This window comes from Suillus fuscotomentosus (genome assembly GCF_016647785.1).
Source record: "Suillus fuscotomentosus strain FC203 chromosome Unknown F5891scaffold_114, whole genome shotgun sequence".
NCBI classification, from domain to species: domain Eukaryota; kingdom Fungi; phylum Basidiomycota; class Agaricomycetes; order Boletales; family Suillaceae; genus Suillus; species Suillus fuscotomentosus.
In genome coordinates, this window is record NW_024539626.1 from 20,472 (window position 1) to 46,257 (window position 25,786).

A 25,786-nucleotide genomic window follows, 5' to 3' on the forward strand; every position below is an offset into this window, starting at 1 on the left:
CCTCAAACGCCTCAAGAATATTTACGTTGACGGTCTTGTTAATGGAGTGGACATCAAAGGATTTACGGACGACTTCAACGCCCAGGCTAAAGCTCAAACCACCATAGTAAGTACAATATTGTCAACCCGAAGGAGGGCGCTTACAACTTCTTTTGATCTGACAGGCAAGTGTTATCATGGCGGTCGATGCAAGCATCCTTGCCATCCCAGGATTAGGCACACAAGTTGCTACGAAGATATTGTGCTCTATCTCCTTCATTCTCAGCGTCTACTGCATCATCGGGTGCACCTTGGCACAACACCTTGGGTACAGATTGAGATCGCTTGACTTCGCGGTGAGATTGACCTGATGTTTTTGTGACTTAGCCTGACCATATGACTGACTTGATAGGTGTATTACTTGCAAGGGAAGATGACCACTCTTGCAATCCTGGCAAGTATCCCGAGTTTTCTATATTTGACAAGGTAAGCAAGCCTTTGATTGCAATTATCTATTACTCACAGGACCATCGTGACGCAGTTTGGCGTTTTCGATACTTGGGTTTCTCGCAGGTATCTTCACGGCTGAATTCGCACTACCCTTATCTGCCAGGATCGTATGCGGGCTGGCCCTAACTGTTGGGGCAGGACTCGTAATTCCGTTGATTATCGCAAGTCTTGGTCCTGGACTGATTCGACAGTGAGGAACGAGGGACAATTCTCACATCATATTATCAAATTCGATCGATCCTTACCCATATTTACTTCAGCTGCTTCAAGTTGTGCATAGTTTATCCAAAAAATCTGCGACAATACCACCTGTTCATGCTGTAGTAGTACCTCTGGGATCTGGGATTGGACTGTTTGGCAAAGGCTTCTGATCCAAACAACCTTTTCGAGATCGCAAATTTTGGACCGCAAGCCACCGGAGCAGTCAGTGTTTCATGACTGCCACCTGTCCTCATAAACGGTAGCGCGACATTTTTTTCTGACAGTCCTTTGCAACATTCTGAAAGCCATGGATTCGGACTCAGACTCAGGCGAGGGAACCAGTGCAGTTCCCCGCGCGAACCGATTCAAGGTGCTTCAAATATTGTCGAGCCCATTCGCTTGATTGACCGTGCATCATTTAGCATCAATCATACAAGAAAAGCCTGAAGGAAGTCCATCTGCCATCTGCTCTTGACCTCACCAAGTTTGATCATGATATTTCGGTAAGTTTGAGGTTGGTCTCATCGATCCACGTGGATTGCTGAAGCAGGTCCAGGACAACGAATCCCATTTTTATCTAGCTCTTCAACAATGGCGGCAGCTCAATCTCTCCCCAGCGTTTATTCAGTTCGCGAATAAGGTTGACTCGCTTTCAATATCTATGCCCATACTCTTGCATAACTGTGGACTAGGGGTCCCAAGGGAGTAGGGCCAGGGACAAGGCAGCACTTAGGCTTAGTCAAGGTCCGGAGGCAGCATTCAGGCTTAGTCAAGGTTCAGACAAAGCTTAGTCAGCAGTAGAGCACATGTTCGGAGCGGGTTGTAGTAGTGTCATCATCATCATTCTGCCACACATCGCCTCGAGTCACCTAGTCCTAGTTCAACTGGAAGGATATCATTGACTGGTGGAAAGGTGCCTTGGATGCATCAGACAATGAAGCTTTGATAGCTCTGCTTGAGTACGCCTCTCAGCTCAACACCTGATTTACCAATGTTCTCTAACCGTATAATTATTTAGCCTCCTGAATAAGTTGGCTCACGATCTACGAACCACACTTGCTCCGTCATATGCGGATTTACTAGAGGTCCTCTTGCGACTTCTGCCACAACCCATATCAGCACCCTCCCTTACAGCTCTCCTGGCGACACTCTCAGGACTATTCAGGTATCTTCTCGTACCGTCAATCAATCTCGATCTTTTGGACCATATGTGGTGTTCTTTTCGCGCGGTGCTTCCAACGTGCAATTCTGATGTCCAGCGCGCCGCAGCCGAGGTTTGGGGTTCCGTACTCCGGCGGCTGAAGAGTGTTGCAAGGGAGAGAGCTGTAATTTTGATGGCAAAGAATTTGGAAGGCATCGAGGATGCCAGCACTTGGATGATGATCTTTGCATGCAAAGTGCGTATTGCTGCTCAACTTTAGTTGCTAATTTTAATATGCCTGCAGTCTATTTCCCAAACCTTGCACACCAGTGCAGGATCATCGATAGCTTCTCTCATTGACTGCCACCTGACAAGTGATCACCCTGAATTGTCGTATACACTCCTTCGGCATGTGCTGACCGCTTTGATTCACCACTGCAATGGCCCGGAAGACTTTTCGGTTGTTGCGAGCCTCATCGTTGATCGCTTCTGTGCCGTATCGCAGACTGGTGGTGCAAATCACCAAGATCTTCAATGTGTCATGCAAATTGCGTCTGTCATATGTGCAGTTCGTCAAGGATCGCGACTGTCTAGTATGTCGTCATTATTTCTCAGTCTTGCATACCCGTTAAACTTTGTACCTGTAGCAAACCATCTAATACAACTTGCCTCAAGACTGGCGTCGCTGCCGCTTGATGCTACCTCTGCATTCCGAAATTTTGAATTTTACGTCTTCACTTCTCACTGCTGGTGACATGTCAATGTCCACAGGGCCAGGACGTGCATTTGTCGCTCAGGCTCTTGGTGTTCCTTCCTTCGGCTTGATGCTCTGCGGTGTCCTTGCGGAGCTAGGATGGGGTGGTTGGAAGTTTGTCAGACTACCCACCCTCCTCAAAGCAACCCCTACTCTCCTTCAGGCAGAGCACACCCTCACGTTGCGTCTTCTCGCATCTCTGCAACATTCCGGAAAGTTGGGCGAGGTCGATATCGTCTGGAAGCGATGCGTCGATAGGTGGATACAAATCCACTTATCTAGCTGGGAAATTAGTGATGAGTCGGTGGATCACTTGTACGACATCATGAGTCTCTCCATATTCGTCGACTCACTGGCGCCCTTATTGGTGCCCATCATTGAACGCGCACTAAACACGCCGACACCCGAGGCGAATTGGCAAGCATCATATGCCAATGCGGCCTGGGTGATCGGAACATGCATGCAAGCTTTGTCTCAATGCAAATCAGCTTCCTGGGAAACGCAAGTGGATCCATCGGCCTGGACGGCAGAGATTGTGGAGCATTGGTCGTGGTTTGATGAAGTAATGATAGGTCTAGTCGCACTTCTCGAAGCATGGTAATTCCGTGACCTCATTCTGGTTTGTTCTTGCTGACACAAAATAGCCCTTCTTCATCTCAGTCTCTTCCAATCGCCCAATTATATTCCCGTCTGCAATCACGGCTACTTTCCCCTTCTCAAACATTGCGTTCAAATGTCTTGGCATTATTGACATCGAAGATGGTCAAATCTTCTCCCGCAGAACACGAAGCGCTGAGGCGCCGTCTGCAGGGTGACGAAGTGTCCCTTGACATGCATGGCGTGCGCGAGCGCGTTCTTCAAATAGGCAGATTATACCAGGTCGTGAGAGATGATGGTTCACTTTCCGCTGATATCTGTATTCGGTGGCTTGTTTGTACGTATACCGTCCCATTTATGCAGGCACTTCGCTGATGTCATATTAGCTCAACTGAAGGTCAACTTACGACCGATATGGTCCCCAGCGTCACAAGCTCTCTCTTTTGTAGCCCAGAAGTTTGGCGATGTCGTCTGGAATATCATATTCTCGGAGCTACAACAACCCCAGGGAGCCAATCAAATTCCTGACTGGCTGACCAAGGATGATCAGAATGTCATGGATCCCTGGGAAGAAGAACGATCTTGGAGGGACCCCACAGCACATCGGGTTGGGGGTGCTGCTGTAAGCTGGCTAGATACATTTCACCACCACAAAATCATCGTTTTGGTAGGTCTTCTAGTTAGCACTTCAACTAGCGTCCTATTAACGATGTGACATAGGAACAAAAATCGTCTGATCGGTTTGATCCCGTCACATTCGAAGCTCAGATCCTCCTCACTCTCGGACAATGTACATCTTTGGCAGAAAAACATAATCGTGAGTTGGTGACATACTCCATTTCAATCGCAAGTCCGGATGCTCTATCACAATTGCCGAAATATAAGCTTCAGGCGTGGTTGACGCTGTTCAGCAAGTTTAGCAATCCCAAGGCTCTGCACTCCACAGATACACTACGAGAACTGTACCTCTCCCTCCTATCCCATCCCGATCGGGAACTGCAAAAGGTATCCTTATCCTGTCTGCTCGCGTACAAGTCGCCCCACCTCCAGCATCACCAGGCGAAGTTAGGCTTACTACTCGACGAAACAAAATGGAGAGACGAGTTGACGTCTTTGCATATGTCATCGATAGAGATCAAAGACCGGCCTCAAGTAGTGGACATCATCGTCCATCTGTTATATGGCCTTATGTTGGAAAAGAAGGGTCGCTCTAGAGGCAGTGATCGTCGAGCTGCCGTGCTGACAGCACTCGCAGGATGCACAGATGAGGAGCTCTATTTTCTAGTGGATCTGATGTTGAAACCCATGCAAGCGGACAGCCATGCTCGCCAGGACAACCTCTTCTCACTGCACCCTATTTCCTCAGACATCCCGTTAAAGCAGCAGTCTGGTTACCTGACTTTGTTGGGTGATGTGCTGAAGAACCTTGGGTCGAGATTAACCACATATTGGCCAGCTTTACTCGGGACCACACTTGATATAGTTGCTAATGCTCAGAATCATTTGTCGAATGTGATGGCAGTCGATGCGGATGGGCAGGTGGAAGATGAAGCAAACGAGGAGGAGAGCGAATCTGGAGAAGTATCCAATTCCAGAGTTTTGCGTTATTTAAGGCAGCAAGGCCTCAGCGGCTTGCAGAATTTTTCCGCTGCCCTGTTGAATTTGACTTCATGTCCTATCTCTCTGCATCATTTCCCGCTATTGTGGCTCCACTACTAAACATATTGAATGTGCCATGAGCTGCTCGCTAGTCTTTCTTCACTTCTGCCTTGCGAAGAGATAATTTGAGGTGTAGAGCTTGGAGCAGAAAGAATCTGTCCCTGGTAATGAGTCATGGAAATGAAAAAAGTCAAATATTCTTTCATATGGTTGTTGCTCCATTGTAAGATGCATGTCAAGATGGCATGTCCCTATATTCTTCAAGAAACAGAACATATCATATATGAAAATGATCTCCTTGCCAATTTTGATCGCACCTGACATCACATTATAATGCATTGTCAAGTCAATGTCACAATTCTTATTTTTGCAAGTACATACAACTACTTGATAACATGAAACAAAGTCACAAATAAGATTGATCACCAACCAGCCAATTATAGTGTATGATAGATCACTTGTCACCTTGATATCTACTTATAAGATGCATATCAAAATGAGATTCTTTGGCATAGCTATATATTCTTTCATATATTTGTTGCATATTTGTAAGGCGCATATCAAAATGAGGTGCCCCCGACATAGTCATGTATTCTTCCATATATTTGTTGCATATTTGTAAGATTCATATCAAAATGAGATGCCCCCAGCATAGCTAGATGTTCTTTCATATTTTTGTTGCATATTTACAAGATGCATATCAAAATGATATGCTCCAGGCAAAGCTGTATATTCTCTAATATATGTGATGCATCCTTGCAATGCGCACATCACAATGACATGCTCCAGGCAAAGCCATATATTCTCTAATATATGTGATGCGTCCTCGCAATGCGCACATCACAATGACATGTCCCAGGCAAAGCCATATATTCTCTAATATATGTGATGCGTCCTCGCAATGCGCACATCACAATGACATGCTCCAGGCAAAGCCATATATTCTCTAATATATGTGATGCATCCTCGCAATGCGCACATCACAATGACATGTCCCAGGCAAAGCCATATATTCTCTAATATATGTGATGCATCCTCGCAATGCGCACATCACAATGACATGTCCAAGGCAAAGCCATATATTCTCTCATATATGTGATGCATCCTCGCAATGCACACATCACAATGACATGCCCCAGGCAAAGCTGTATATTCTCTCATATATGTGATGCATCCTCGCAATGCACACATCACAATGACATGTCCCAGGCAAAGCCATATATTCTCTAATATATGTGATGCGTCCTCGCAATGCGCACATCACAATGACATGTCCCAGGCAAAGCCATATATTCTCTAATATATGTGATGCGTCCTCGCAATGCGCACATCACAATGACATGCCCCAGGCAAAGTCATATATTCTTTCCTATACATGTTGTACAAACATAATAGTATTTAATTCCAAATCTAGATGTATCATAATGGGTTGTATTTGTCAGGTCTACCTGGTCATATCAATTCCAGGTTGATTTCCTGATGTCCCTCCACTGCACATTGCCGCACCTGCTGTCACCTATCACAAACACTTGATCGAAAAGATCACAAAAGATGGAGATGGTCTTGCTTTCATGCACGTTTATAGCTTTGATCAAGTAAGTTTTCGTTCATGTGTGTTGTCGGGGGCAGCTCAATCTTTTCAGAACGGACAGGTCGAAATCAAAGCTAAATTTCAGAATGTGTTCATCATGTGCAACATTATCCATTTTGTTTGGCAGGGGTTGCACCAAGATTTCCTTGGCGAGACTGAGGAACAGCAAATCGAAAATTTGAAGTTCATGTGGGCACTCTTCGGCGCAGTGATGTTCTGCAGCCTCGACAAACAGTTTGAAGTCCAGGTGAAAGTGGATAGTTTTGGAAGAATGGGATCCAATCACAAGTTCCTATATATCCTCAGTGTGATGAACAACCTTTCCGGGGACGAGCGAGTACAGTTTCACAACTTTTTGCAGTACGTGTTAGTGATTGGACCATTGCAGGCACCCTCGTAGATTCTATCAGATAGTAGTTTTGATTGTACTAGTAATACTGGATAACACATTTATTGTACTGATAATCTCACATCGCATCGATAATCTTCAAATCTCCCATCCAAATGTGTGAAACTTGGCTCAGGGTTCAAACATAACCAAAACCAGGTATTTACGAACTAGATTTCGTGCTAACCAAAACGGCAACTCTCACGAGAGTCTTACAAGAGTTTCAAACTATATTTCCACCGAGTCGGTTTTTTAGATGCGCTTCCTCGATTAGTAAGCACTAGTTTGAGCTTTTGGCTCGCAGGCTCGCTAATAGCTCAAACTGCACACTGGTTATCATATCAGCGACTTGAGAGGCAGCGGCGCCTAACTTTGAAATGACACGCTCCATTCCATCATTGTCCGCACGCTACACACCTGTCCAATAAATTCAGTTTATTCATCAATTACCCAAACTCCAGCACAAGCGACAACCAGCCATCCGGGCAATCCCAATCCCAAGGCCCTCGTCTCCTGCCCCCTCCTATCTCAACTCCTTCGAGGAGGAAGCCTGCCCACGGCACAAACAGTTCATATACTAGTAAGCCTCCGCGTCCACGGGAGGGTACAAGCACTCCCTACATTCGCCCTCCCAGCATCCACCCGCAGGACTTCACCACGAGCGGTCCGCGTTAATGCCTGCATCCGCGTGGAATGGACCCAACTTCATTGCAACAGTGAGTAAACATGGGGCTTATCAAGTTCGTGTCACTCAGCCAACACCCGTCGCCATCAGCTCGACGACAGGCATCTTTGTGCTTGTCTTCCTCGTTAAATGTGTCAGCGTCCGTGGTTGAGAATATCAGCGTGCCAGGCAGAGGGGAGGGTTATACTTACCTGCTGCATCCGTTGTTATAGCATGATACGCAGAAGGAATCAGCAAAGGGAAAAAATATGACGTGGATCGGGAGTATCATTTCGGACGGTACGCACAGCTGCCATGTCTTCTGCCACGTACCTTTTCATCCTCTGCTTCCGTGTTCACCTTGTAAGGTAGACTTGACCGTCCCTCCTTGTCCGGCTTACAATGGCAGTCACAGGATATTTTAGCATGGAGCGACTGCAAATCAATACTCCGATCGCCAACAGCTGTCAGTATTACTCGACCCCATCGAAAGATCGAGATTTTCGTTCATGTCTTATATTGCACGCTGGGATGCTGACATTTAGCGACGTCGGACGTTATCATAACAGCTGTCGGTCGCAGCAAGCTCTCACGGGATTCAGCTCGTTAGTCTGATCAGAAAGGCGAGTGTTTTCTTATGGTCCTATTAAGGCGCTCTCTCATACGTTAATAAGATACGCATGAAAAGGCTACAGGTTACACTGAGACCATGGCATAAGTGACATCCAACGCTGAAAATTTGTCCTTGGACATAAGGCAGACATCTTGTAAGTCGATTTCTCCTTTGTTCCACGATAGCATCATCTCGGTCCCTCGAAAAGATGCATTTAGATTCCAGAGTATGATGCATGCGGTCAATACACTCATTGTTTAGTGAAAAAGAGAATGATGCAATTCTAACCATAGGCCCCGGGAATGCACAGAGCGCACGTATGATAAATCACGATATCCACCTTGTCTTATAATCCAGAGCTACAGTAACCTGCACACTGTCCTTCAAAGAAATGAAAACTTTCAAGGTGCATCCGCTGTTTGAAATCCATCAGTTTCGAAGGCTATCAACTGCCAACAGCTCAGTCTTAGCCATCGACTGGTGTCACTGACGTTCACAGGGACGTTCCATCGATGTATATATAACGTAACTCTGAAATGACAAAACTGTATTGCTTTTCAAAATATTGGTTCAAGTCGAGATAAGCTGCGGAGCAAAATGGTACGTAGAACATACCCGACCTCAATGCACTTGAATCGGACAAAGAATGCTTCAGGGGTACATCAAGCCCAGTAGATTCCACCACCATCTCAGCTGAGTGCGACTCACATGCTTCAAACACCGGTACACCATACAGGGAAAAGCGCTATATTGTGTGAACCATTTTGTACAGTTCCATTTGCTGAAACTACCTCAATAGACCTCTCCAGAAGCCCACATTCACTGCTAAGACACCTCAGCTCCACTTCGGAACACCATCTACGTTGCGTTGCATTGCCTAACATTAAGGTCTTGCTGAAAGACAAGCAGATCAGCGGGATTGTTGCCACAGGATGACGACGAAACATACACAGGCGATGATTTAAAGTGATTTCAAGAACAGCGTTGATTAACTGCGCATTCACCGAAGAGCACGAAGATTCTTTCTCTTTCCCAGAAGTAGCCACCGCTTTTTCATAAGCGTAAACGGCATCGCTCACAGCTTTCATGACAGCACCTGCATGCGGAGATGAGATGTACTGCTCCAGTGCGAGATAAAAAGAGGGATCAGAGTTCCAGTAGTGACGCTGATTGTTGAAAATATAGAAAGAGTGTTCGAAGACAATGACAACAGCTGAACGGTCAATAATAAGCAGGTTCATCGCAATGCGGGCTCAAAATTCACCGGAAATGACCTGAACAATGTCCTCCAAGGGTGATGAGCAAGATGCCTGGCAGATTTGCAACATGAGACATGTGTACAATCCGTGACCAATTTGACATATCACAGAGGGTAACTTGGACCGTATCTCTACACGGAGATCGTTGTGAAGCGGTTCCTATTGATGGACCAGCATGGCTGTTGCTCGAAAGAGGATCGACAAACTCACGCCCTGCGAACAGTGGGCAACGACATGAATCAGCATGGCTGTTGCTCGAACAAGGATCGACACACTCACAGACTGCAAACGGTGGGCAACGACATAGATCAGCATAGCTCTTGCTCGAACGATGATAGACACACTCACATCCTGCGAACGGTGGAAAACGACTTGGATCAGCATGGGTCTTGCTCGAAAGAGGATCGACACACTCACAACCTGCGAACGGTGGGCAACGACTCGGACCAGCATGGCTGTTGCTCGAACGAGAATCGACATACTCACATACTGCGAACGGTGGGCAACGAGATGGATCAGCATGGGTGTTGCTCGAACGAGGATCAACACACTCACGACTTACAAAAGGTGGGCAACGACTTGGAAATACAAATAAATTTGTCGCTCTCTAGTAACTAAGAAAGACAACACACAGGATAAAGAGGCACAAGGAGATGTTTCTACGTTTTGTTAAAGCTCATTTCTGGTGTTGGCGAGTGCCAGAAAGTTGACTGGATGTTTTTAATCGCCGCTGTTGCTACTCTGACGAGGGTCTTGTCATTACTTGCAATTGGATTTGTATGTTCGCGGAAGTTGAAAGTACACAATTAACGCTTGTAGCAGAGCACCGGGTCTTTCTTATCACACCATTCCGGATCCACGTGTTTTCTTATCAGACGCCCCGCTCTTGTAATCCCCATGTCTTCTCTATTCTATAATCAGGTCCCCATTCAAAATAAAGTACCTCAGAGGAGAACTCTTCACTAGATCAAATCGTCATGGCTAATGCTCTTGACACTCTCCACATCTATGGTACTCAATTCTTGTCTATCATTCACCCTGTTGAATATATCCAATAGGTATCACCGTCGATATCAGCAAGTCGAAAACGAATATAGAGTCTGCTGAAGTAAGGATCGGCAAATCACATTCGCCAATCGAACTTAAACGCGAAGAGCCCGAAGGAAGGAGTTTGCGACACACATTTTCTTTACCCAAGTGAGTACTCGACCCCAACACATGTTCTCATCTGAGTTGCTTCCGTGTCGCCGTAGGGTGTTTTCTCGCGACGAATTATTTTCCTTACATATGCGGCACAAGAATCATTTTCTGAGAACCAAGCATCATAAAGACGTTACTTTCGACACAGATGAGATATTCCGTGCGTATGGTGCAAGTCAACGAGGTGAAACAAGAATCACACTCTCACCTCACACAAACTCAACTTCACACCTGTAGAATACATCAAGTGGTATAAAAAAATCCGGATCGTCGTCGACTTTTCCGAGAATACTTCAACTAAAGTAAGGATCCACGTCTGGCATCGAAACCATCTAAGTCGTAGATTAGCAGGCTGCCTCTTCCGGCCAAAGCTCTGGGCTCTCACCTACCACTTCCGACATATTTGAGAGGTGTCCTCAGTGAGTCAGGATGATCATGAAGTGCCGTCCTTGAGGCTGACGCTCCCAAGGTTCCGAATTCTGGTAATAGGAAAGGTATCTGACTTTTTCCGATCTCGAGCCAGTGTTGACGACGTGCTTTTAATAGACAGGTGTTGGCAAGTCATCACTCATCGACCACGTATTTGGAGTAGGCGAACGAACAGTGAGCAAAACAGTGAGCTGAACGTGACGCTTCAAGAAGCATAGTTGCTCATACTGTCAATAGATCGTTGAGCACGATAGGCCAGGCGAGGCTTGCATCGACGATGAGTTCACCTCGCGTGAGAACGACAGGTTCGTTCTCCACGATAGCAAAGGTTTCGAACCAGGGGAAGAAAAAAACCTCAAAATAGTCCAAGATTTTATGGAACGTCGAAAGAACATGCCAGATTTGAAGGATCAGCTGCATGCTGTTTGGTGGGGATTCTATCTCGACCATTCCGTTATGGTAGACTGACCAAATACATGGAAGGCTTTGTATTCAGATACCCCGTGCGGGCGGACGTTTGCTGGAGACAGGAACGGAGGATTTCCTGAAATCGAAACTTGAAGGAACCTTGGGAAACGGTAAGTGAATCGATAACTATCTCTCTGCTACGTCGGGGCTCACACTTTGTCAAAGTCCCCGTTATCGTCGTCCTTACTAAATATGATATACTCGTCGATCGCGTGGAGCGAACTCTAAATGAAGCCTCTCTCGATGGATTGAGCGAAAAAGCTATCCAAGAACTCGTCAAGGAAGGAGCAGAAACAGAGGTGCAGAACACCTGCATCGGACCTCTCGAGGAATTCACAGGGTCTGATATTCCCCATGCCACGATCTCCAGTATGTACCAATACCCTGACAGGTCCATGCGTGCCTCTGAAGTGTAATATTGCAGCCGCAAAAGGCTACAAGGAGACACTCACCGGCCTGATCCAAAAAACTGAAACCTGTGTCAATTTGCATCTTGAGCCCGATGCCGCGGTGATGACCTCCGTCGCTCAGCGAGTGCATCCTGGACTCAAAATAAAGGCATTGATTAAGTGAGTCTCGCTTGCCTCATTCTTATCTGGTGATTTACGCAATCTCAGGATTGGCAAACAAAGTTTGTCCCACTTTCGCGTTCATAATCACTGAATACAGTCTAAATCTTCGTGTCTTGAAGGATATTGGAATGCGCTCATGTCATGCCCAACGTTCAAGAACAACCAGATGAAGGATTGTCTGCGTGTGCTTCATAACGACATTGTCGACGTGTGGAACTTCCGTGATCCTCATAAGGTGATGTCTATCTTATTTGTCGTCGTTGCATCCGCCCTAACGTGATTTGTGCGTAGTACTTGCGCAGCCAACAGTTCAGGGATTTGATGATGACAATGGTCGATAACATACAAGCTGAATCCACCACCACGTCCATGTAGGCTGGTCTTTTACGTGTCAGATAAATTGTATCTCATTGAATATTTACAGGACATTTGGGTCGTCCATGTCCGGCCCTATTGTGAGCATGCTGGGCGCCTTATCGGGACCTGCGGCTCCCATCGTAGTACCAATCGCAGCAGTCGCCGTATTCGTCGCACAATGGGTTTATGAGGTATACCAGATATCGTACGCACCACTATTTTTCTCGCGTGCGAAAGGACATCGACACTTCTTTTTCAGCGACGTGGTGCTTCAGCGCTTGATGGCCTACATCATGCACTTGACGCTTGTGTTGCAGACACTTTTTTTCGTGTCAAAAAGCCGGGTACTCACTCGTAGGGCCATCAAACTCGCGGTCAAATCTTACCTCGCCTCCCCAATAAAGGAAGAGGTTCTTACTCGGATTCAGGATTATGTCCAGGGATTGGCTATCTTGGCACACGCGGATAAGGATATCTTGGATAAAATCGAAGAGATGATGCAATTTTACGAGATGGATGCGGCACAAGTGTCCGAGCTTGAGGCAAAAATCCCCGATGTAGATTTGTTACCAGACGAGCCATGGTAAATTGAGAAGTCGTAGCGCTCGATTGTTTCTTTCCTGGATGGTTTTGGGCGTGGACGGTATCTGAGTGTTGACGCGATTACAGACAGTGCTCGCTTGTACTATACCACTGGACTTATGGCCGATCATGACAACGTAACCTACGTTCTATCAACATCATGTACTTCTAGATTTGACTTGAGCCCTCCAAGGTGCCAAGGCAATCGTTCGACGCCTTCTGAACAGGTCGTGGTGCACTGGATTTAGATACTTGGTGAGCTAATGAGAGAAAACAATGAACAGTGCGATGGTCCCCACTGACTTTTTAGTGTTGAGGACCGATGTAGGTTCGTTCCAGTGGTGGTAAGCCACACGGGGGCCGCTGTCGTAGCCCAGAGGGCATCCAGCGCTAACTAACCGTGCATCATTCGATTCAGGTGTGAACGATTGATCGCTTCAAGCCTCTATACACCCTCGAGCCCCACACAGGCACACTTTTGACGTTTCAACGTTGAACGCCACCATAATTAATTTCATTCAATATTCAACTATTCATGCACATGCACCGAGCTCATTCATATGCATATAGGCTATATAGATGGTCGTCCAATACTCCATCACTGATCAATGATCACCGTCATCCCATTTCGCAGTACATACTTGTAACATTGTGAGTTACTAGGTATGCAGCCTGACTTGAGTGTTGGACGATACGGGTCGGACGAATTGAGTATTGGATGGTACGAGTTGGGCGTTGGACGATACGAGTCGGACACACACGCATGGTACCAGTCCCGGAGGATTAGCCTCCGGGACCATTTTTGTCTTCTTTTCCTTTTCCGATCCTTATCGTATCTTGTCAGCTTCAGCACCATATGTTTCTCGGCAGCTTCTCTCCGTCTTGAACCTTCTATTGCTTACCTTTAAATATCTTGCTCGTACGCAGCGATACCTCAGCGTTGTCTTACACGTCCGCTGAGGTACGTATACCACTACTCTTTTGTATCCAGCTTTGCTAACGTACGACCTAGACCTTGGTCTAGGTAAATTCAATTCAGCGTTGTCTTACACGTCCGCTGAGACCTTGGTCTAGTTCCAACAGGTTATGAGCCCTGGGTTTTGATATAACCCCATACCAGGAAACAGTCCCCCCTCCTCACGAAACGAACCAGTGAAACGCTCCCCAATCCAATCATTCTCTTCGTGTCCCAACTTCCTCATTACTATGGGAAAGTACGACCACATCATCGAGCTTACCGGCGCAGATGAATACCCAGCTTGGCGTCGAGCAGTCACTCTGGCTCTCCAGGCAGATGGGCTATGGAACCACTGCAGTTCCGGCACCGATCCTAACAACTACGCCGAATTCGCCGTGGTCATGCCTTCACCTGCTGTCCCTGGGTCTCCCACTGCCGCCGAGAAATTAACCATAATCGAATGGATCAAAAACGATGCACAAGCCAAAGGTATCATTTGCAGGAAGTTGTCAGCGGTTGTCCAAGGTCTCTTGAGCGAGGACTGGACGGCCAGGGCGCAATGGACCACTCTCGCTACGCATTACGCACGTCTCGACGTAACATCTCAGTTTGAACTCCGTGCTCAGCTATTCGCGGAAAAACTCAAAGACGTCGACGACACGTCTCGTTACATCAGTACATTTGAGAACGCAAGACGTCGCTTTGCTGAGATGGGAGTCATAGTCACAGAAGATGAGATGGTATTCCTATTGCTGCACGGTCTCCCTCCCACTCCCGAGTGGATTATATTTAAACGCATGACAATGAACCTTTATAGCTCATCATCCGTCCCCACTGCATCTTCTTCTTCCACCATGACCACAGTCACCAAGATGACCTTCGCGGCAATCGTCTCTTCACTCTCCGAGGAGGCCAATCGCCTCCGAGGAGAGCAGAAGCTCGCCGGACCAGGATCAGAGTATGCTAACGCTATGTCGTTCTCTCGACCTCCTGATGGGAAGGCAAATTCTAAGACAGGCATCCGAATCCATAAGTCGAATCCCAAGGGCGTCAGCTGCGACAACCCGGCATGTTCTGGGCTGCCACGGTCCTTAACACATGACCGTGAACATTGCTTTCAGCCAGGCGGGGGAATGGAAGGGCAGGGAGGCAACTTTCTCACAAGGGCTCGCGACAAGAGACCGGCAAAGAAACCGGAGGTCGCTGCTGCGACCACCAGTAGCACAGATCCTACATCCACTTCGCCTACTATGTCCTCCTCGAGCACTGATGAGCCTCGCAACCTCAGCTGTGCCGTCATTGAGGAACTTCCTTCTGAGTCTTACCCCAGCTTTGAGGACATGGCCTGCATAGTGCGCAGCTCCCTATCCACCATATTAGACTCAGGAACGACGTCGAACCTCATTGCAGATCGCAGTTTCTTCTGGACTTATACGGAGAGTTCACGCGTGACGGTCAAAACCGCCAACCACGGCAGTTTGCCCACTTCGGGACGCGGCGATTGCGTTGCAGAAATGTCACTGGGTGGGAAGACCTTCCGCATCACATTCACTGATTGTCTTCATGCTCCCGGGGCGATGATCAACTTGCTCTCCATCGGTCACATGCTCAAGAAGAAGTGGTCTTGTAACTTCGAACATTCGCCGGCTCGGTGTCAACTTAAGTATCACGGCGAAGTTCTGGGAGAAGTTCCAATGATAGGGAACCTATTCTTCATTGATCTTAAATTCATTCGTCCCAATAGTCCCGCACCTTCACCTCATCACGCACCTCGTGAGATCTCAGCATTCGCTCGTGTTCCCTTGTCGCTCGACTTATGGCACGCCCGTTTGGGTCACCCAGGGGGTGACATGATCAAACACCTCTCTCGTGCTGCCACCGGCATTACCATAGAGTCCACGGTTCCCCTTCAGCAATGTGAATCGTGTGTCATCGCCAAACACCCACGAAAGCCATTTCCTTCTTCTGACAGCCCTCGCACAGCTCATATGCTCGACCTTATTCATTCCGATCTTTGCGGTCCCTTTCCTGTCACGACGCCCCATGGTAAACTCCATTTCATCATATTTCTAGATGATCACACCAATTTGCTTAACCTGCAACTCCTCGCTACGAAGGACCAAGCTTTGGATGCCTGGGAGATTATCAGGAAACGCTGGGAGAATCACTCTGGGCGAACGGTTAAGGCCTTTCGGTCTGACAATGGGGGGGAATTTGTGAGTAGTGCATTCTCTAAGGCTCTTCAGGATGCCGGGATAGAGCGTCAACTCTCCGTGCCATACGCACATCAACAAAATGGAAAAGCTGAGCGTGCGATTCGGACTATAGGAGGGCGTCTTTTCGCGATGTTAGAGGCCGCCAAGTTGCCTGCCAATCTCTGGGGCGAAGCCGCATTAACAGTCTGTTACCTATGGAACAGGAGTACCTCACGCGCTCTCCCACTCAATGTCACACCCTTCGAGCTGGTAAATGGCAGGAAGCCTGACCTTTCACATATCCGGGTATTCGGGTCTCGTTGCTTCGCTAGAATACCTGCTGAACTCCAGGTCAAACTCGGCCCGCACTCCCGACCGGCTATCTTCCTCGGGTACCCTGAAGGTACCAAAGGTTATCGCCTGCGTGATCAGGTCACCGGCGCCTTCTTTGTCGCACGCGACATCATTTTTGATGAACGCCTGCCTTCTGCGCCCCGTTCGGACGACGATTCAGACTCAGATGATGCGCTACCTCTCACTCCTTCTTCCGTTCCTCACGCTGTCCCTTCTCCTCCACAAGTCACCACAGCTCCCAAATCTCCTCTCATCGTCTCTACCATTCGACGTTCTACTCGGACTAAAGTATCTACTGCAGGCGGCCAGGCCTGGGAGGCTGAAATGAACGCCACCAAGAAACGCCTTCAAACTCTACGAGAGTCTCGCGCCGCCCGTGCTCAAGTGCCTGTTCCGTCGAATGAGGGGGTGGTTGCTGAAGGAGAAGAAGCAGATGAGAAGGTGAACTTGGAGGAAATTGAGCCGAACATAGACGTCCCCGAGGCATTTGCTAACGTGATGATCGAGGAGCACGCGCACATCTCCATCCGAAGTGACCGAAGAAGAAATCCCAACGACTGCAACTACGACATGTCAATCCCTCCCGCAACGTACGAAGAAGCCATGCTGCGCCCTGACCGTAATGAATGGCTTACCGCCATGAAAAAGGAGCTACAAATAATGGAGGAGATGCACGTCTACAAGATCGCGACCATCCCAGAAGGTCGCAAGGCAATCGGCAACCGTTGGGTCTTAGAGTTTAAAGAGGACAATAAGGGCGGGTCTATTTACAAGGCGCGTCTTGTCGCCCAAGGATTCTCTCAAATTCCAGGCATAGACTACGGCGCAACCTTTGCACCAGTACTAAAGACAGCATCCTTACGACTCATTGCAGCTCTGGCGTGCAAGCATGACTGGGAACTTCACTCCTTCGACGCCACGCGCGCTTTCCTCTGGGGAGTACTTAAAGAGGAGATCTACATGCGTCAACCCAAGGGGTTCGAACATGGAGATTGGAGGGTACAGGTCTGGCGGATGCTTCGCACAATCTACGGATTGAAGCAGTCCGCCATGGAATGGTACGAGCAGGTGAGGGAGGTGATGGATGAGTTGGGTTTCACTCGGTGTCCCGTCGACTACGCAGTGTTCCTTTTCGACAGCAGCACCTCCGGCACCCGTATACTCTGCATTATTGGGTTCCACGTCGACGACGGGATGGGAACGTCTAATTCGCCGGCTTTCTTAACCTGGGTCAAACAGAAGATCCATCAGTGTTTTGGCATCAAAGACATGGGACCAGTCACCAAGTTCATCAGTATCCAATTCGAACGAAACCGTAACACGCGCCAGCTGTGGATGCATCAAAGCGAGTATATCACCTACCTACTGGAAGAATACGACCTCCTTGAATGTAACCCAGTCCGTCTCCCTCTTGACCCACATCATCCATTCGGCAGACCAGACGCCGTCCATGACACAATCCCCAATCTCCCCACCCTCTTTCGCAAGCTCGTCGGTGAACTATTGTATCTCGCCATTTGTACCCGTCCAGATATCTCATACGCCGTCAACTCCCTTGCACAACACAACTCAAGCCCTCTCCCAGCACATTATGCAGCTGCGAAACGACTACTTCGCTATCTATCTGGTACTATCAACCTTCGCCTACAGTATGGGGGTGCCGGCGCAAACGATGAACTGCACGCGTACTGTGACGCTGATTGGGCTAGCTCACCCTCTGACCAGTTGTCAATCTCGGGCTACGTATGGTACTATGGCGGGGGCATCATAGCCCACGTCTCAAAGAAACAGACGACTCATGCTCTCTCACATCTGTAAACTACAAATTTCCCCACAGACATCGACATTTTTGACAGTTTCCCACAGTAACCCACAGAGGGACAGCGCTCACAGCACATTTCTCCGGGGCATCAAATTTTTTCGACAGTAACCTACAGTAACCCACAGCAGGACAGCACTCACAGCACATTTCTCCCGGGCATTGAATTTTTTTCAACAGTAACCCACAGAGAGACAGAGCTCACAGGATGTACAGCCTCACAGTGTTTGTCAATAAAATAGCTACCTCGAGCGCTAGTAGTAGTAGTACCTGAAAGTACTTAGTAAAATTAAAATTTAACAAGCGGACCAGTCGCCTTAGGATGTTGCAGCTGTTTTACAATCAATTACAATAACAGTCTGTATACTACGCTCGCCGTTGTCTTCTCCTCACCTACATGAATTGGTTCCGCGGGATCAAACATTTCGTACTAGAAGTCACACAATTCAAGCGTCGAGATGGAACAAAATTTTATGTCCATATTTACTATACTACTAGCCTAGTACCAGTACTGCTAAATACAAACTATTTGACACAATTTGAAAGAAGGGACGAGGCATCAGTCCAACTGGATCGTTAGCTGACGGCAGGATGCGAATGAGTCTATGACGAGGTTAGTTGGTAGTGTATACATAATAAGAGTACTTACCAAGAGAACCGTGTGCTGGCTGATGTGAAAGACCGTGTTTTTTGAATGTGACACGCATATGGCCTAGTCCTACATCGGCCTTGTCAAGCTTCCGCTTGGAAATGACAGACTTGTATCTTGAAAGACTGGTCATGACCTCTTGCTCTCGCACGATGCAATCAGCAAGTTTTTTCTCCGCATTAACTATATCGCGTCGGGCCCTTGCGAGATCCATGATCAGGTTGGCTTCACAGTCGTCAACGTCATTGATGGTCTGTACACACGTTAACGAGCAGTGCCTAGTAAGAGTCAGATATCAGTCACTTACCATTGACCCAATAGCATTGACCACGTCGTACAAGTCAGCGATTCCGCTACTGGGAGGCTCACTAGAAGTTCGGCTCGCTTGCCACTTATTGGAGTTTTGCGGGCGCATATTTGACAATGATGGTACGTCACTAGAAATATTTAGGTGGATTGGTACGTTGGACATGGGTGTTTTGAGAATATGGCTTATTGATTCCGCAAGGGATTACTTACAGCTTTCTCGGAATCTCACGCATCGATTGTACTACATATGACATTCCAGTGTCCTTCGTGCGGGAAAGGTGGTTTCAAGGATGATGTAGCCGTTGCTCGGCACATGAGCCAACCTCGCTCTGGCTGCAGTACATGGCTGCAGGATTTGATATGCTCGCGCTCTGAGTCTGATATGGACGATGAACCTGTGAGTACTAATACTATGGACGACGGACCACATACTATTCCCGACATTGAGACTGGTGGTTTTGGAGATTGGGATGAGATGTTTGGAGGGAGTAGTAGTGAGCGCCAGGCTTACGAAGAGAGGACACCAACTCGTAACTCAGAAGTCATCGACTCGTATCCTGACTGCGCTCGATCATACGGCAGGGGCTACACGTTCCTCGACGTATTCAATTCAGACGAGAACAGCAGGCACCGTGCAATGAACCCGTATTATCCATTCAGTGGCCAGAAAGACTGGGAAGTTGGGTCATGGCTACTTCGCTCTGGATTAAGCATGGGGAAGATAGACAGTTTTCTTTCGCTCGACATGGTGAGTAATAAATTCTTTTTGATAACATACAATTTTTGAAGGTGTCTTCTTTAGATAAAGACCCTTCCGTTGTCGTTCCATTCGGCCAAGGAGCTGCGTGGCAGAGCGGAAATGTTGCCTAGTGGCCCGCGCTGGATGTCTCAAGTAGTACCTACAGCACATCCCACGAAATCGCCCGTTGTCTTGTATTGGCGTGATCCCTTAGATTGTATTTCGGGCCTTCTCAACCACCCTGCCTTTCACGATCATCTAGACTTTACGCCTCGCAGGGTGTATAGCACTGCGCAGCGGCTGTGCCGTGTATATTCAGAGTGGATGACTAGTGATGATGCGTGGAATATGCAGGTACGTATAGTTTCATCTGTGCGAGTCGTCGTACTTATCGATTTTCGGACAGTCGGCCCTACCAAGAGGTGCAACACTCCTGGGGACCATCTTATCGTCTGACAAGACGAATATATCAACCATGACGGGTGACAGAGTTGCACACCCCCTTCTGATTAGTCTTGCCAACATAGGCATGTCCACGCGACTCAAGTCGTCTTCGAATGCCTTTGTGCTTACCGCTCTACTTCCCGTCCCAAAATTCATCTACAAGAAAAAACGCATGCGAGGCGTACTTGAGGATCGCCTCATTCACGAATGCTTAGATATTGTTCTCCGTCCACTCAAGCTGGCTGCTCGCGAAGGAGTCATGCTATCGGACCCTGTTGGACACAGTCGCTACTGTTTTACACCACTTGCGAGCTACATTGTCGATACCCCGGAGGCCATGATGCTGGCTGCTGTTGGCGGGAAAACCTCCCCAGTCACTACGGCCATGTACAAACAGTTTGGAGACCCTTTCCGTCATGAGCCTCGCACACGAGCAACTACACTCTCCCAGCTGGACATTGCGCGGAGTAAAGCTGATCCCAACGACATCGAGATATTTTTTCGCGAAGCACAGAAGTTTCGTTTGAATGGCGTGAACGCACCATTCTGGATGGATTGGGTCCTCAGTGATCCATCACATTTTCTCACTCCCGAATTTCTTCACCTCATTCATCGCGAGTTCTACGACCACGACGCAAAGTGGCTTATTTGCGCAGTAGGTGATACAGAGATTGACTTTCGGTTCTCTGTGTTGCAGGCTGTCACTGGGTTCCGTCATTTTCATGGCGGGATTTCAAAACTCAAACAGGTTACAGGACGTACTCAACGCGACATTCAACGCTCGATCGTTGCAGTCAGTGCGGATGCAATTCCTAGCGCAGTGATGACTGCTGTACGAGCTCTGATGGACTTTCGATATCTCGTACAGTCACCCGTAATTGACGACATCCTACTCGCCCGAATTTCCACTGCACTTGATCATTTTCACGCTAACAAAGATGCTATTATAGAGGGTGGATTTCGTCGTGGTCAGCGTGGCGGCATTATCGAGAACTGGTACATACCGAAGCTTGAGCTTATGCAGTCCATAGTTCCAAGCATAAGGAACACTGGAGTTCCTCTGCAATGGACAGCCGATACCACGGAGCATGCCCACATAACGGAAATCAAAAGTCCTGCTCGCTCGAGCAATAATAATAATTACGATCCCCAGATATGTCGCCATCTTGACCGTGCTGATAAATGCCGCCGCTTTGACCTCGCTATGAGTCTGCTCGACAATGTCCCAGACTCAGGGCAGCAGGATCCAGATGACGATGAGAAGGATGAGAATGTTGATTTCGATGTGGACGACGATCGCGATATCCCAGCAGACCTTCTTACGACAATGAAACACCCTGGACATTCGCGTCCAATCACAAATTACTTCGGAATTGCCAAGGTCCTCCAGCACAGGGAAGTGGGGACAGTCCCTGTGCCAGTGCGCTCGTTCGTTGTCGAACGCACAGCGTTTCACCTCACCTACGATCCTTCTATCAGAAACATATCTGTTGACGATGCTGCCATCAAGTTTGGTCTTCCTGACTTATGACCAGCTATTGCCGACTTTCTTCGTCATGAGGCTACTCATGGGAGGGATCACATACATACTATTGGGGGGGCTAGAAGAGCTGGACCTACTGCTTCACTTCCCTTCGACAAACTTCAAGTCTGGTTTAAACTTCGGGTGCAGGACACCGATTTCCATGATGCTAGCATCATACGGCCTGCGCAGACCCTCAATTGTGCACCTCCTTCTGATCCCTGGACATGTGGCCGGTATGACACAGTCATCATTAACAATGAGGCGAGGTACTTATGGCCAGAAGATGGTCTTCGTGGTACGTTATGATCTTATGTCATGCTGAATCTCTACTTATTGTCAAGTCGCAGGTCATACGATTGGCCAAATCAGGCTTATCATGCGTGCTGTTGGAAAAAGTGGCACGAATTGGTCATGGAAGGACCACTTTCTGGTTTACGTGCATCGCTTTGACATTGTTCCTCAAAGCTCCGGTGCTGATGATCGTGAGCCAAGTACGCAGCTCCACTTGCTCAAACGAGCGAAGCGTTCGAATGGCACTTGGGTGGGCGATGTCATACCTGTGACACAGCTCAGAGCACCTGTTAACCTTGTCCCTCGCTTCGGTGCAAGTGCGGACAACCGTCTCACCCCATATAATAGCATGGAACATGCTTCTCAGTTCTGGCTCAACAGGTATTGGGATAAGAATGTATATTTTCCCCTTTCCATGTAGCTTTTGGTGTAGCTTCCGTGCGACGTTCGTGATGGTTGAGTGGTCTTATCTAGCCTATGCCAGAAGTTATTCTAGTCTGTTTTATTCTTAGATCACCGAACTGAGTACTGAGTTTTGATGGGCGCTATTATGTGGCGATAAGCTCTCGTTCTTTGTGCCATTATTGTCCGTGTATGAAAAAATGGCGTTCTTTTTCAGGACCGTTGACAACGGAATCAAATTGTCATCGTTGTTGTCTATCCCCGATGTCACCGACGTCCATACTATGAACAAGATCACCTCTGACGAGCTCAATCGTCTGGTCACTCACGAGGGTTCACCAAAGGCCTCGCAACCGCTGGGACACCTGCTCTCCAAAATATTTCAGTCTTTCACGGTTCCTCTTCCCGATGTATTCAGCCTTAAAATCCCATTCGGAAAAATCCTTTATCGCAACCAACGCATCAACGAGAAATTCAGCGGGACATCGCCCGATACTCTTGTGCCACTGTACGATACTGAAGCGAAGGCTTGGAACTGGGCCCTTCCAGTTGACCCTCCTAAAAATGCCAGTAGTAGTCGTTCGGGCGCAGACTCAGAGGGCGAGTCAGAAGGCGAGTCAGAGGGCGAGTCAGAGGGCGAGTCAGAGGGCGAGTCAGAGGGTGATGATATGCAGAAAGCAACTCACGAAGAAATCTTTGCTGCGTTTCTCAATGCTCTGGCTGGCTGCTTGGCAGCGTCGCAGCCCAAACTAGTAGAAATGCGCTTTGCAACCAGCACATGGAGCGCAGCCAGTGCACAGAAGGCATTACCTGGCAGCGACATCAAGCGCAAGCCAGATCTCATTCTATCTGACGATATATCGGCAAAGTGGGGGAACATCAGGGTATCAGCCGAACTCACTCACAGTCGATACCAGCCTGCGATGCGACTCGGGAAGGCTGCAGATACTCATGCCTATATTATGATGAGTGAACAGCCATGGAGGCGCTTTGCTCTCATATTATCATTCACAGATGAATATCGCCACCTTAGAGTCCTAATGTATGATCACTCTGGTGGCGCCGTGTCTCCTCGCTTCGATATTTACCAACAACCGGACATATTTTCACATATAATCGCTGCCATCAATTTCGGGAGTCTAGAGTGCGTCGGCTATGATCCGACAGTCTCATTCTCAAAGATTGTTTCACCACCCCGATTCAAAGATATCAACTGCTATCGTCCCATTAGAAACGCTCCTGCCCGACCAAGTACGACGGACTGTACTGTTGCCGTATCCACTTCCTCCCTTCCATTTCCCGAGGATCCTGATGGAGTGTCGTCCAGTGATGCCCTTGAATCAGTAGTCGCTAGTGACTCTAGTGACTCTGACTCGACGGAAGAAGGTCCGAGCGGTTCCGCTACACATTACTCGATGGACGAAGAGCATTTCCCACCCCCCTCCCTCCCAGTGCACCCCACTGCAACCCGTAGTGCTCCCCTTCTCAGCCTCGCATCCCAAATGCCCCAGGCTGAGATGACCGAGAGCATCTATTCTGTCACCCCTCTCCCTTCCCAATTCCCTTACTCTGCTCAATCACCTGAACCTTGCGGTAAAATCCGTGTAGGGCAGAAGGTCTACACTATAAGAAGAATCATTTTTGCGAGCCGAGGTCTTGTTGGTCGCGGAACCGTTTGCTATTTGGCAACTTTAGACGATGAAGACTACATAATAAAAGACCATTGGGTTGTAGGCAAGGACGACAATGTAGTCTTGAACGAGATCAAGATGCTGGAATTGATGGATGGCCTCCCTGGCGTTCCAAAGCTGGTGGATCATTGGGTCGTTGAACAGTCAGATGGTGATCCCGATGTTACCCGAAAATATCGGCAGAAAGAACGCCGGAGTACCAGGGGCACTAGTCGTACTCATGTACGTCTTGTCTTGAAGCCATGTGGTCGCCCCCTTCACATGTTCCGAACACTGAAGGAGTTTGTGCGGGCACTAAGGGATATCGTTAAGAGTAAGTTTTTAGTACTTTGGGGTACAGGTGTCTTGGACTGATACTCTTTGATGTTAGTTCAACAAGCTGCGGTGGAGGAACGTCAGATTTTGCATCGGGACTGTAGTCTCAACAACGCGATGATCCTAGACGAACCTGAAGGTAGTGAAGGGTTTCTTATTGACTGGGAGTTTGCCGTTCGGATTGCCTCGGATCATAAATATCCTATTGGCGGTACAGTAAGTACACCTTATTCATTAAATATTCAGTTCATTAATTGATTTGCCAGGGCACAGTCCCTTTCATGTCACGCGGACTTCTCAATCAATATGCGGTCCTGCAGCAGGAGGCGGACCTGGAATCGAAGAGGAAGAAGACGGCGAAGAAGAAAGAGACTCGGGGACGCAATTCAGTCGACAAACCAAAAACCCCGAAATCATCCTCTGATTCTCTGGCGCTACCTGTATCATACGTCATCCAAGGCTATGCGGATGACCTGGAGTCCCTTTTTTTCGTGTTCGCTTGGGTTTGCATCAAGTTTTGTGGTCCCAACGGTATGGTGCAGGAGCGCTTGCCCAATTCGTTGGTGGATCGTTGGACCAGCCTTGACCTGGGATCGTGCGCAGCCTTCAAGATCACCTTTTTCGCTTATCCAGGAGAGGAAAAGCGTCTCACAGACCAATTTCACCCGTACTTCAAGCAGCTGATCCCCCTCGCAGTAGAGTGGCGTAGAGTTCTGGTGGACAACATGATCCACCCCGTTACCTTCGACACCATTCTCGCTGTACTCAACTCTCATCTCGACAAACTCCCCGACGACGAGGAGCTCGTATCTGCTGTGGACATGCTCAGGAATGATGCTGCCATTCTCACGAAACATGTTAAGGGCAAACGGATTGCTTCAGACCCTCCCTCTGTAGTAGCACCCAAGCGGCAAAAGTCTCATCATAGTGATACCGAGTCTGACTCAGCATCGGGCAGTGACGCATGACCAGGAGGTGAAGCCTACTCATTACACATATTCAGCTATTTTTCTTCTTCACTGACTTAGTATGAATGACATGTTTAACTTTAGCAGTAGTATTTCTAGAATCTCACTGGCTTGTACTATTAGTATGTTGCGTTTTTACTATAGTTCACTGACCGGTACCTAT

At 48.0% G+C, this 25,786-nt stretch overlaps 7 protein-coding genes across 7 annotated transcripts; 5 read left to right on the forward strand and 2 right to left on the reverse strand.

Moving 5' to 3' along the window:
* Positions 1-993: 993 nt before the first annotated feature.
* F5891DRAFT_1209517 (uncharacterized protein) lies at positions 994-3,186 on the forward strand (the record flags this gene model as incomplete). Its single annotated transcript, XM_041369141.1, has 8 exons — positions 994-1,060; positions 1,113-1,193; positions 1,247-1,384; positions 1,570-1,649; positions 1,709-2,087; positions 2,136-2,424; positions 2,479-2,561; positions 2,629-3,186. The coding sequence occupies exons 1-8, from the start codon at positions 998-1,000 to the stop codon at positions 3,184-3,186; spliced, it is 1,671 nt and encodes a 556-aa protein (XP_041218460.1). The 5' UTR covers positions 994-997.
* Positions 3,187-3,260: 74 nt separating this feature from the next.
* Positions 3,261-3,557, forward strand: F5891DRAFT_963727 (uncharacterized protein; the record flags this gene model as incomplete). Its single annotated transcript, XM_041376038.1, has 1 exon — positions 3,261-3,557. A coding segment is annotated over one exon (297 nt), but the record flags the coding sequence as incomplete, so codon positions are not given.
* Positions 3,558-8,980: 5,423 nt separating this feature from the next.
* On the reverse strand, positions 8,981-9,836 carry F5891DRAFT_1197072 (uncharacterized protein; the record flags this gene model as incomplete). The annotated part of the gene is made up of 6 exons (XM_041368424.1): positions 8,981-8,991; positions 9,047-9,310; positions 9,362-9,407; positions 9,465-9,515; positions 9,567-9,707; positions 9,774-9,836. The coding sequence occupies 6 exons, from the start codon at positions 9,834-9,836 to the stop codon at positions 8,981-8,983; spliced, it is 576 nt and encodes a 191-aa protein (XP_041218462.1).
* Positions 9,837-11,197: 1,361 nt separating this feature from the next.
* On the forward strand, positions 11,198-13,038 carry F5891DRAFT_70735 (uncharacterized protein). Its single transcript, XM_041372897.1, has 9 exons — positions 11,198-11,413; positions 11,469-11,563; positions 11,619-11,822; positions 11,878-12,022; positions 12,071-12,084; positions 12,145-12,260; positions 12,317-12,396; positions 12,450-12,587; positions 12,642-13,038. Exons 1-9 carry the CDS (start codon positions 11,361-11,363, stop codon positions 12,967-12,969), a joined length of 1,173 nt encoding a protein of 390 aa, XP_041218463.1. The 5' UTR covers positions 11,198-11,360; the 3' UTR covers positions 12,970-13,038.
* Positions 13,039-18,849: 5,811 nt separating this feature from the next.
* Positions 18,850-19,411, reverse strand: F5891DRAFT_1197075 (uncharacterized protein; the record flags this gene model as incomplete). Its single annotated transcript, XM_041368425.1, has 3 exons — positions 18,850-18,893; positions 18,940-19,192; positions 19,247-19,411. 3 exons carry the CDS (start codon positions 19,409-19,411, stop codon positions 18,850-18,852), a joined length of 462 nt encoding a protein of 153 aa, XP_041218464.1.
* Positions 19,412-19,495: 84 nt separating this feature from the next.
* On the forward strand, positions 19,496-22,668 carry F5891DRAFT_1197076 (uncharacterized protein; the record flags this gene model as incomplete). Its single annotated transcript, XM_041368426.1, has 5 exons — positions 19,496-19,996; positions 20,051-20,341; positions 20,394-21,940; positions 22,037-22,251; positions 22,304-22,668. The coding sequence occupies 5 exons, from the start codon at positions 19,496-19,498 to the stop codon at positions 22,666-22,668; spliced, it is 2,919 nt and encodes a 972-aa protein (XP_041218465.1).
* A 181-nt stretch (positions 22,669-22,849) lies between these two features.
* On the forward strand, positions 22,850-25,623 carry F5891DRAFT_1197077 (uncharacterized protein; the record flags this gene model as incomplete). The annotated part of the gene is made up of 3 exons (XM_041368427.1): positions 22,850-24,653; positions 24,711-24,871; positions 24,922-25,623. The coding sequence occupies 3 exons, from the start codon at positions 22,850-22,852 to the stop codon at positions 25,621-25,623; spliced, it is 2,667 nt and encodes an 888-aa protein (XP_041218466.1).
* Between the last annotated feature and the right edge of the window lie 163 nt (positions 25,624-25,786).

Excerpts from the sequence above, each read along its gene's own strand:
- F5891DRAFT_70735 (XM_041372897.1), top strand. The coding sequence starts at position 11,361 with ATGGAACGTCGAAAGAACATGCCAGATTTGAAGGATCAGCTGCATGCT. Across the intron at positions 11,823-11,877 it reads TCCCCATGCCACGATCTCCA|CCGCAAAAGGCTACAAGGAG; the intron begins GTATGTACCAAT and ends GTAATATTGCAG. Across the intron at positions 12,397-12,449 it reads GAATCCACCACCACGTCCAT|GACATTTGGGTCGTCCATGT; the intron begins GTAGGCTGGTCT and ends GAATATTTACAG.